The following is a 12248-nucleotide window of genomic DNA, read 5'->3' on the forward strand; positions in this document are numbered from 1 at the left end:
CAGTCTCCTCGTAACCTTGCTCATGATACCACTTGGACTTGTAGTTGTGTTGTGCTTAGATAGAATATGGAGTCGTGTCCAAGTAGGACACTTGTATCCTAAGCCTCTCATATATAGCAGGGCTAGACACACGATGTAACCTATGCCAACATAATAGCACAGGCGCGCAAGGGGGAGCCGGCGGCGTGTGCCGGCGCCTGGGTGGCCGGTGTGCGGTATTGTGATGGTGTCACGGGAAGGAGCGCCCATAGTCAGGCTCCGGGGATGTAGTCATATCGATGAACCTCGTTAACAAATTTCGGTGTCGTGCTCGTGTGATTGCTTGATCCTCAGATGATCGACGGTATGCCTCGAATTTATTCTAACAGTATCAACTCATGATTTTTGTTCCATGAACAATTCTACACCGCTGAGTTATTTAAGAGAGTATACTTTTTTTGCGGGGTCTTTAAGAGAGTATAATAACGTACAAATGAAGCAGCACATCGATCTGTAGACCAAACCATGTGTTCCTTTCTGCCGCTGCACATTACAACACTGATGCGTACTCTAAGCTGAGGTAAGCTCTCTCACCTGCATACACATCCATCTATACTACTATTAAAAGAGCAAACATGAATTCCCCTAGAGACACACCACAAAGTATGCACAGGATTATCAGAGGCGTTAGATCAATCCAACTAAATAGCATCTAACAATCCATATTACATCAAGGGTCTGCTACGCACATGAACGTCCCAGATTAAATGTTCTGCCAAGCAGACTGCCCGACGCACTGGTTGGTCCTCAATTAACGAGGATAGGGGGTTTCTATCCCGTAATTTTCTCTCTGCCCTCACAACGCGTCGTCTCTCTGCTACCCCACAGACGCGTGCGCAGATCGCCGCCACCGCCCGCCGCTCCTCCTCTGTTGTCTGCTGCCCTATGGACGTGAGCGCGGATCGACGCTGCCGTTGTCCCTTGTCCGCTCCTCTTCTGCTACCCCAAAGACGCAAACACGGGACTCAGTCGCCGCCGTCCGCTCCTCTACTGCCCCAATGACGCGAGCACAGACCGCCGTCGCCACTTGCCTCTCCTACACTGCCCCATGGATGCGAGCGAGAGTCTCCGGCGCCACCGTCGGCTTCACCTCTGCTGGCCCACGGACATGAGCGCGGGGCGCCGTGGCCGCCTGCTGCTCTCCTCTGCTGACCAACGGATGCGAGCGCGGGCTGCCGCCGTCGCCATGTTGACGCCCTCGCCACCAAGCCAGCAAACTTTGATCAGGTACAAACTTCGATCAGAATTTTCTTTAAGACTTTACCTCAACATCAAGCCGCCGGCTTGGTGTAGGAAGTTAGCTGACGGGAAACAAACCTAGGTGGCTCATACTCTGTAGCAAGGAAAGCAATCTGGTTTCATGGAACACTGACTCTCCCCACATATTCAATTATTAGGAGTACCGTAATTAGAAGAATCTGCGCTTGAGACAACAAAATAATATTGACCAAAATGATGGACATCAGTCAAAGTTCACCTCGTGGCAGATTTGGGTCAAAATTCATAAATACAAAGAGTAACATAAAAAACATGACTACAATTGTACTCCTATTTCTTAATATACCGAGTAAACAAAATGCAATGGCCTATAATATAGAGTTTATGTGCTTTGCATGAAACAGAATGCATGTCACTGAACATATCTCTATTCTCTAATATGTTCTGTTATTATATAAGCACATAATTGGGAGGATTGACATCCAACTTGGCTAAATGAAAGAATTAGCAAACATAATTTAGGAGATGCCTATCTTTTGTAGCATGGAAGTCAGATAGTCAACAAGTTCTATATCAAAAGACCCTGAGCATGGAAGACAGAAAAAGTGACATCCCAACTGATAATAGGAAAAGGTAGACAGCATACACGAAACGGTAGAATCGGCTCCTCCACTCATGCTTCTCTGAATTTCTACTTGCTAAATCCAGAACATGCTTCTCTGAATTTCTACAACCTAAGTTCAGTAGATGCTTCTCTGAATGTTGGCTTGCCAATTGGTATTGTATTGTAGACTTGAGAGTACTGTATGAAGTCTATTTGTGCCAATGGATTGCCACATTTTTATGTTAGTTTTAAGCCATTTGAATGAAATGACTACAAAATCTCTATGACAATCTACGACTAATCATTTTGTGCAAATAAAAATCAGTACATGCTTCTCTATATATCTGAAATACAATTAAGCAAAATTTGTTCTTATATGTTGGCCTGCCAATTGGTATTGGGTACCATGCATTAATGTTTTTCAAATGCTTAATCCAAGTGCCACTTCTGTACTCAATAAGGTGAACTTTTGTTTAAATAACTAAATGTTGGTTTGCCGAAGTTTTATTCTGATCGAATTCTGGTACTTACATTGTATGTTTACCAACATTACATATGGCCAGGCAATCATTTGGGCTATTTATGTAGCAATTCATCAGACTCAGCAATCGAGTAAACGCAGTTAAAGAGTAAGGTATGTATATATTTTTGGCAATTTAATTCCTTCTTCCACATTGTATGATGTCAAGTTTCGGACATAGTTATATATATGATTTACTGTTGTAGGTTGTAGTGTTGGCACGAAGAATCGTAATACGAATTTAATGACTATCGTGCCTTACTGTCAAGATGAATAACGGCCGACTCAGATATTCTTTGAGTATGTTTCTCCTAAAGCTAACTTACCAATGTTTAGTGCAGATGCTGATAACTTTTCAGTTTGTTTCAAAGTTGTGTAGTTCAGATTCCGAAATTTTGTGTATGATTTATAGAAGATGCTATGTAAGATGATGACAGCATACTCTGTACACGTGAGTTCAGCATGGTTCGATGATGTATGATTTTTTTAAAAGAAAACCATGACTACAAGGACCTACAACAAACCTAAGTCTGCACAAGGTAAAAATCAAAGTGGACTTCACCTCTTGATCATTTCTCAAATTTCCAAAATGAGATGTACAAGACTTTCTTATTTACTTGATTTGCTATTTACCCAGGGTAAATAAATATATCACCAACTCTTACCTACTTGGACCTTATAGATCCTGAAGATTTTCTTGGAGACAGGTCAAAAAGCAGATCCAAAAGAATTAAAGAAGACACGAGATATTAAAAAGAAGACACGAGGCAAAGGATAATAACAAAGCTACATCTCCTTTCTAAATTGAAAGCGCACTCCATCTAAGACACCCGTGGCCATATCACCTGGTATGTCCATTTTTTCTGTTCTTTATGATGTAGCAGTCACAAGTATAATCATATCTATGATCAATTCTTTCTGACAGATTTTCACACTGCGGAGAAGCCCACTGGGCAATCTGCTGTCACTCAACTACGATACACACCAGCTGCGGAAGGTGATGTTTTTAAGTTCAATGGTTTGAGTTTATGAAACAAATGGTTGCCCAGTTGCTTGTGCTGTTTGCAACACAAGCATATAGAGCTAAAATTATCAACCACCGGAGAAAGCGATTTTCTGAGACATCACCATCAGAAGAGACTAACTGGAAAAACCAAACTCTTAAAAAGGCTGCAAGCGAAGAGAACGTACCTCAATATGAGGTTGCTTGCTATTATGAAAGCGAGGTGCACTTGGTGTGTATACATCATCCAGTGAATCCAAGCTTGCTTCCCTTCACATATGCACAAGAAGTGTACACAAAAATCTAGCAATCAAGGAACATTTGACAATCACAATTAGACTAAGCAAGGAAGATGTACCTGCACTGTAGCTAAAACACTAGAACATAACTGCATACTGTACCTGTCCCATAGTTGATTGACTTGATTCTGTCAGAGCTAAACCTGCATGCATTTTGATAATAGTTAGACGAAAAAAATATTATTTACATAGCATTCATTTGAGTTACAGAAGCTATGCAAATCCATGTTGGTTGCCTCAACGATCAGGAAATTTTCCAGTACTGCAGCCCCATGGAATGCATTGTTATATATATGTTCTTTTTCATGCCACGAAACTGCTGTTCAGATAAACAACAATGCATCTTGTCAGAAATGAGAAAAAAGATTAGCTAGAGCATCCTGAATTACATTTAAGAATGTTCAGACCAAGCAAGACTAATCAAATATGCCTTATTGGTATGGCATTATATAGAGATATTATGTAGTCACTGAATAAACTACAAATAAGTTCCAACTTAAGACTGCAATTGTACCAGTGTAAAAGAGCAGTTTCCACAGACTATAGAATTGCATGAGCAATGGATTACATCAAAACATTTCTGATTATTAGATCACGCTTACGCACAATAGCTAAAGCGGCCAAGGCATAGGCTTCTGGCGGCCATCGTGCGAGGCGCGGCGTCAAGGCGCAAGCACCGCCATCGGACGGAGCCGAATCGAGCAGAGGCGGGATGACGAAATACCAGTCACGCGTGAGGTGGCCAGGTGGGGAGGGCATCGACCATCCACTCTGGAGCATGTGGTACTTGGCCACGGTGAGGCTCGCAACACGCCCAACCCATCGGAGCACGGCGTCCTAGCCGGCGCTCCTCGGCGCTTGCTCCGATTCTGCGTCTTGTCCCGCGGGAGGAGGAGGTAGGCGTAGGGGAACCCTCCAGCTCTCATGTCGAGTCCACGACCGAGGATCTGGTGGAGAGGAAGTCTGCGCCTCCGCGGACGGAGGTGGAGAGGCAAGAGAAGGGCGGCCGTCTCAGCAGCCATGGGGAGTGGGGAGGCAGAGGGGCAGTCCCTGCCGAAGCAGCGCGCAGCAAGGGAGGGTCCCTGTGCCGGCGGCGGGATGCAGTGGGGAGGGCGGAGGCGCTGCTTGTCCGGGAGCAAGATGAGAGAGTGTGTCAGTGGTGTGTGTGGCGACGGCGTGTGCGTGTGTGTGTCCGACGGGCTGTCATTTTTTTATCAAGTCAGTCAAGGAGTGCTTTAGGTTGTGAATAATATAAAGAACCCATTGGAAGCTAAATTTTAATTCAAATTATTAAGATTTTGGATATTCTTTATTGAATAATACAGTATATGTCTGATGAGTATGAAGCTATAGAAAATATAGGATATCCATTTGGGCTCCCAGGAGCACGTTCTCCGCGCATGAAAAATTATTTTTGGAATGTCATAAAATCCCCAAAAAAAATATTCAGTCACATATTTTCATGGTTTGTCGATTTAAAAAATTGTTGTGTGTGTGAATCGTACATTGCACTCTCATGCTTAAACCGTTAGGCCCATGATACCCTATTTGGGTGGGGGAACTAAATAAAAATCAATTCGATAAAAAATCAACTTCAGGAGTAAATAGATTTTTAAAAACATGTGTTATATTTGAGAGACGTGCGTTGCACGTGCATGCTTACTAGTAATATTAAGGAGTAGTACTTACCTTCCCGTGCTTCTCAACTTAGCTCCAAGTGCAAAAAGGTAACGAGAAGAGTCAATTACACCACGGGTGCTTAAACTTGGCAAGAAAAGTCAGTTTGATGCTCAAACTTGTGGCATACATTGAACCGGTGACACAACTTGGCTTGGGCGTGCATCTACGGTGCTAATCACGTTTGCATACGCTCAACAAGCTGATGAGGCGAGCCAACGTGACGTAGGACCCACTGTCAGTGACTGGAAAGGCCGGGATGGGCGCCTGACCTGGGTTTTGCAAAAACCACCCTGAATTTTTTTCATCACAAAAGAGCCCCTTGTTTTTTTCCTTAAAAAAACAATGAGGCCCACCCGTCAGGAACCAGTACAAAAATGAAATTAACAGGAAAAAGTACGGGGTTCGAACATGCGAGCTCATCCTAACAAGCCGAAGTTGCTAGCCTCTGGAACATCTATTTTCTTTTTTTTGAGAAAATGGGATAGCTACATCTAGTGACCCGTATTTGTCTAAAAAAAACTAATTACCCAAATGCGCTTTAAATGGCCTGCAGTGACTGCGGCCCATTTTTACCATGATAGTGTTTTTAATTCATAAAAATACGACTGTAATTCATACAGTATTTACTATTTAAATTATATAATTGTTTTAAAAATAATGCTTGAATATCTTTTAAAATTACATGAACAGTAGTTTACATAATAATACTTCTCGTAAAGTGAGTACATGAATATTTATCTGAATGCATGAATACAGCCCAAAAATACATGAATATTTTTCGGCTTACATTAATAATAAATGAATATTTTAATAATTTACGAAAATTATTATAATTTTTAAATATTATTTTAACTATAAAAACATTTTGAAATAATAGTTGAATATTTAATAGAATAATATTGACTACATTTTTAAAATTACATGACAATTGTTTTAAATATTTTTTATAACTACAAGAATATTATTCTAAACAAGTTAATTTATTTGTATGTATAATCTTTTTAATTTATATATGTTTTACAAATGATATCAAAAAAAACTAACATGTGAAAATGGCCCGCGGTGACTGCAGCCCAGTTAAGCCCTATATGTGTGCTTGTCTATAGGTCATTAGGGGTAGAAATCCCACTTGTACAGCAAGTGGTGCGTGGTGTGCTGGCTAGCGTGTCTGGACTAGCGGTAATTGTCACAGTGACAAGATTTAGGGGCTTTTTGTGAGAAAAATAAAAATATGAGGGTGTTTTTCATTAAAAAATCAGGTCACACGCCGTCCCCGCCTCCTGGTCACTGACATTTGGTCCCATGCCATGTTGGCGCGCCTCGGCAGCATGGTGTGCGTATACAAAATGTTATTAGCACCGTAGATGCATGGCCAAACCAAATTCTGTCACCAGTTCAATGTATGCCACAAGTTTTAGCACCAAACTGACTTTTCTTGCCAAGTTCAGGCACCTATGTTGTAATTGACTCTAATGAGAATAGTGTACTTCTCGATTTGACGAGTTCCAATATGTGTGGGCTTGGAAGCTGTCTTCTACTCATTTCATGGCCTAACGCTCAGAAAGGAAATTTATAACCTCGTCTCGTTGAGGGGAGCCCCTATTTGAGTGAGCAACTAGATGATGAGCGCTTCTTCGAGAGCCCCATAACGATCAGCGGCACTTGATGCACTCTCAGCCGTACGTCACCTGTCGCATTCTGGGCGTTCCCTTCGGATTTTTTTCGCACACGTTTTTGGCTTTTTAAAAGGTTTTTTCCCGGGGGTTTTCGACATTTCGATTTTCCACAGGTCTTCCTCAGCTTTTGGATTAAAAAGTTGGAAAAAAAATTGCGCGAAAAAAACACTTTTTCTTTATTTTTTCTTTCACGAGAGTCACGATTTTGCTTTCGCGAGAGACATGGTTTTGCTTTTGCCAGAGTCACGGCCGTGCCTCTCGGAAACGGCAAAAAAGAAATGTGTTTTCTGTTTTTTTTCTTCCGCAAGAGGCACAGTTGTGCCTTCTCGAGAGTCACGGTCGAGCCACTTGGAAACGAACAAAAACACGTTTCCTATTTTTTCCTTCCGCGAGAGGCACGGTTGTGTTTTGGCAAGAGTCACGACTCTAAAAAAAAAACACATTTTCTGCTTTTTTTTCATTCCGCGAGAAGCACGATTTTGCTTCTGCAAGAGGCACGGTTGTGCTTTCACGAGAGTCACGGTCGTGCCTCTCGAAAACAAAAAAAATGACATGTATTTTTTTCCTTCCGTGAGAGGCACGGTTTTGCTTCTGCGAGGCATGGTTGTGCTTTCGCGAGAGGCAAGGCCTTTTTGGGAACGCGATGTTTTTTGTTTTTTTTCGTGAGAGGCACAATTTTGCTTCCGCGAGAGTCACGGTTGTGATTTTGCGACAGGCACGGCGTGACTCTTTTCTAAAAGTGAAAAAACCCGTGCTCCCGGTTCGGTTTTTTCGCCCAGTTTTTTTCGTGAAAAAAGTTCGTTAAAACCTATCAACACGGTTTCTAGTTTTGAAGATCTCGATGCTAGGAATCCAACGATGAAAATGGTTCGAGATTTGGACGCACGGTTTAAGAGATAAAACGTTTTGAATAAACTAATCTACGAAAAAATGAAAAACTCCCGGGTTGTGACAAGTGGCACACATGCAGCGCCACTTGTCGCAACATGAGGAGGTGGGAGTGATCTTTCCAATGAGTACTTCTCAATAAATGATTTCGCCTATTTGATGTTTATTGCATCAAATTGGCGGCCAAATGTATATGGGCCGCCCCATTTCTGAGGTGGTGCAGCGAGCCGCACACTGTATTGAACGGTTTTTGTTTCTTGTGGTTTTTAAGTCGGTTTTTACATTTATTTTTCAGAAAAGATAAGTGAAAAAAAGTTTTTTGAAAAGTGAACATTGTTTGAAAATTTTAAAAAAAATTGTGAGTATTTGTTTTGAAACAAAGTGAACATTATAAAACTAACATTTTGAAACCTTTTGTGTAGATTTTTCAAAACTTCTGAACATTATAAATAACGTGATTTTTTTTAATCCAATTTTTTTAAATAGTCAGGAACAATTTTATTAGCACATTCATGTTTTCATAATTTGTTTTCTAAAATCCAAACATTTATCAAAGAAGCAATCCTTAAAAGAATAGGAACGTTTCTAAAAGCGCAAAGATTTTTTGAAATTTCCGAATAACTTTTTAAATGCGAAATGGCTCCTAAGACCAATAGAAAATCTTGTAGAAACTTTACCGTGAAAACTAATTAAACAGGCCGGCCATCCTGAGTGCTTGCCTTGCTCGTTTGTGGGAAATGGTACCTTCGTCCAACAGAATTTGCCCTTGTTGACCTCACACGGATAATTTGAGATTTCAAACCAAATCCTCTAGAAATCTCATGGTATCACATCATGTTTTTGTTCCACGAACAATTGCACACTGCTGAGTTCTTTAAAAGAGTATAACAATATACAAATGAAGCGGCATATCGATCTGCACACCAACAATCTGCAGACCATGTGTTCCTTTCTGATGCTGCATGTTATAATACTAATGCTTACTCTAGGCTGAGGTAAGCTCTCACGTATGCACACACATCCATAAAGATTAAGTAGTACTGTAGTACTCATACTTATCTTCCCGTGCTTCTCAAGTTTGCTCCAAGCCTCCCAACTGACTCTGAACGTGAGCACGGACAAAACAGAGGAATATCACTGCGCCCGGTGAATTACTCTGCCTCCAGGTGGCCACCGTAAGTTACATGGGTAGCAAACTAAGAAGATTATTAGGCTGTATCTCTCTCTCACACGCACACTAGCGGCTGATGGCTATGTCCAGGGTTTTCCCTCTCGGTCGGGCTCGTTTGGACATGAGAGGACAGAGAATACCATCCCTCCAAGTGGACCGTGTATGGTCCCATTCAGGTCGGCTCAATCCCAATCCCTCCAGCCGGTAGTGTGCGGCTGTGTGGCGACAACGGAACGGCCGGTGAAAATTTTCCGCACACCTCGCAGCTGTTCACACAAATTACCAATATTTTGCTGCATAATTCTATTCTGCATTTTTTTCGGGCGCGTCAGTGTCAGTTTAGCTGGGAGTGGCTGGAATTGATGAGCGCCCGTGCGATTCCGTGCATGGAGTTTTTGTCCACCGGCGCGCAAAGCAAGAGGGTCGCGATCGGGCTGTGGACGGCTATATTCCTCTTGGCATACAGTTCCCTCTTCCGCACGCACGCAGCGCGGGCTGCTTAAATTCACTGAAGCATCTGGACTCCTCTGCGTTTGACTGATTGATCGACATACTTCCACTATCTTCCTTTACCACTACTGTACAACAGTACAACCTCTCACGGTCCGTCTTGCCAGGTTTAGTTTACGGAGGACAAGATGCGTGCATGCGAGTAGTGGTTGCAGATGCCCATTGGTTGATCTCCTAACTCATTAGGGATCGATCGATCCCACTTGCTTAAGCACGTTGGCAGCTAGCTACCTAGCTATGCTATCCATGGAGACGAGACCCATGCAGGCACCCTAGCTATAATCCTGATGTAGTACATGTGCGTGGGTGTGGAGCACGTCACCGTTTCCAAGGCCCATCGCCGTCCCACTTTCCCGTAACCTCCCCTTCGTCTTGTCTCCTACCCTCTTGCCGCTACGTGCTTAAACAATGTGCTGCGTGCTTAACACTATATCACCACATTCATATCATCAGCTGATAATAATACTCCTATAAAACAAGTACGAGTGGTACCCTCCCGCAGCTGCACGAATCACGGGCTTATGTTGGCTAACAAACGCATCTCTTTTGCCATTCCGAAGCAAAGGCGCGGCAGCTCGCTCGCTCTCGCCTTAACCTCCTTCCTTCCAAAGGCAAGCAAAGCAAGGCAAAGCAAGCGAGAGCGAGAGCGAGAGCGGGGGGGAGAGGGAGAGCGATGGGAGGAGACCTGCAGCGGCGGGGCGGCGCCGTGCGGTTCAGGATGCCGCGGCGCCGGGCGCTGGCGGCGGGGCCGCCGCTGCTGCCCGGGGCGGCGGCGCAGGGGGAGCGCAGGAGGAAGAAGATGGCGGTGGCGCGGCTGGGCGGCGGCCGCGGGGGATTCTTCGGGGCGGTGCGCCGGCTGCGGATGCGGTGGGTGGCGGCGGCCTACCGGCGGGCGCTGCGCCGGCTGCGCGCCTTCTACGCCCGGGCGCTGGAGGACCTCCTCGAGGGCGCGGCGGCCGTTAGCATGATGCAATCCAACTACGCCGGCGCCGACTGCTCCTTCGGCACCGCCTTCGCTCCCGCCGTCACCGTCGGCAACCGCTACTGACGCCGGCCCCCCGCGCCGAGCGAGGATCTGATGGAGCGGGAGATCGAGCACGTCGTCCGTGTGTAGTGGTACTCGTCTCGTGCTTGACTCAGCTGCTTGGGATCGATCGACGTTCTACCTCCTTGATCTGTACGTGTACGTACGTATAAACTCTGTTGTTTAAGTTAGCTAGCATGTTACTGCTGCTGCTACTTAATTTCTGAATCAAAGGACAGGCGATGATGATAAACTAAACGAGGAAAGAAAGAATCAAATTTCTTTTCCTTCGTTCGAGTCTTGTTCAACTATGCGTTCTTTATCAGAAATTCATCATACGTGGCTCATACGAGTATCGACCAAAGTTCCTATTAATTAATACTTGATCTCTTCTTCACAAGAAAAGTTGTCATTAACTTGATCGAGGCATCGAGCAACTGTGGCTGCATGCCTATGCACTTTGATGCCAGATATAGCTACTAGTACTAGTATTTTGTTTTCTCTCCCGAGGAGATAACAGTCATGTGCTCTGCAATTATTCAAGAACTGTATGACAAATCCATGGAAAACCAGACTATAGTACTACAACTCTTCTCCTCCTCCTGTTCTTCTTCTTCTTCTTTTGCGATTACAACTTTTTCGCCCGGTTTTTCCATGAATTAACCGGGCAACTCTCGTCTTTTCTTATTTATCGAAAGAGGCAAAGCTTTCGCCTCCGCTTCAGAAAAGAAGAAAACATTGAAGTTGCAGAATGAAAGTCTAATGGAGGAGCTCAAGTCACGTAGTTAAGTTTGAACCACTGCTGGCGGCTTTGGACGCGAGAAGAACCGGATTGAATATGGAAGAAGATGACGACGACGGCACTGCAGCCTAGAATGTACTGCTAGTACATTATGTTTGCACAAGTTGCTTGTGCTGGCTTATCACTCGTCAGATGATATGACAGATAAAGAAAATGAGAATATACCCGGCCGGCCTCTCGCGCGGGTGTCGACCAACACCAACTGGCCGGTAGTCCGGCTGCGTCGTCGTCTCACGAACTGCATGATTCCATCGTTTGGCCAATCAACAATCATGCACTGAAGCTGGGGTTTGATTTTGATTCAGCAGTGCTATACACACGACACGAGCCAGACGATTCATGCACGATACTCAAATCCAGCCGGACATGCACAAGATTCAGAAAGGCACTGGCCGCTGGATTAGCACGTCGTGCAAAGATCGTGCAGCAGTATCGTGTGGGTAGTAGTTTCGATTTTGATTTGTATATTCTCAGTAAGATCACGAACGGATCTCATGGGTCACTCTTTTTTTTTATGAGAAGAATCTCATGAGTCGACTCAGTCAAAGGCATCGTCGAGAATTGAGGTGAAAAAAGAAGGGCGGCTGCTACAAATCACGCGGCTGATTTTATGCAACTTTAAGCGCCTAGCCAGCCGTCCGATTTGCTGAATTATGATGGATTAGAGCCGCTTGATTTCTCCTTAGTCATTGCTTCCATCCGTGGGTCACACATCATAGCTTTGTCGCCGGCGAGCAGCACCGGGGATGGGTTAACGCGCCAACGCTGCTGGAGAGTAGGAGAACCACCCCATGTCTGTTTAGTCACTACTTTT

The 12248-nt window shown here is 44.1% G+C and overlaps 2 protein-coding genes across 8 annotated transcripts; one reads left to right on the forward strand and one right to left on the reverse strand.

Moving 5' to 3' along the window:
* Positions 1-400: 400 nt before the first annotated feature.
* Positions 401-4872, reverse strand: LOC123138517 (uncharacterized). Of its 7 annotated transcripts, none has more exons than XM_044558495.1 (4): positions 4408-4872; positions 3786-3826; positions 3573-3687; positions 401-1256 (listed from the first exon to the last, which is right to left on the reverse strand). In XM_044558495.1, exons 1-4 carry the CDS (start codon positions 4461-4463, stop codon positions 1076-1078), a joined length of 393 nt encoding a protein of 130 aa, XP_044414430.1. In that variant the 5' UTR covers positions 4464-4872; the 3' UTR covers positions 401-1075. The 7 variants fall into 7 exon arrangements, 2 of the variants coding, with proteins under 2 accessions (XP_044414430.1, XP_044414429.1); XR_006469215.1 differs by having other exon boundaries at positions 403-1256; positions 4290-4872; XR_006469214.1 differs by adding an exon at positions 1357-1457 and having other exon boundaries at positions 997-1256; positions 3786-4872.
* Positions 4873-10101: 5229 nt separating this feature from the next.
* Positions 10102-10940, forward strand: LOC123134704 (uncharacterized). The gene has a single exon (XM_044553898.1). The coding sequence runs from the start codon at positions 10282-10284 to the stop codon at positions 10654-10656; it is 375 nt and encodes a 124-aa protein (XP_044409833.1). The 5' UTR covers positions 10102-10281; the 3' UTR covers positions 10657-10940.
* Positions 10941-12248: the final 1308 nt, after the last annotated feature.

The sequence above is a fragment of the Triticum aestivum genome, chromosome 6B (genome assembly GCF_018294505.1).
Source record: "Triticum aestivum cultivar Chinese Spring chromosome 6B, IWGSC CS RefSeq v2.1, whole genome shotgun sequence".
NCBI lineage: Eukaryota > Viridiplantae > Streptophyta > Magnoliopsida > Poales > Poaceae > Triticum > Triticum aestivum.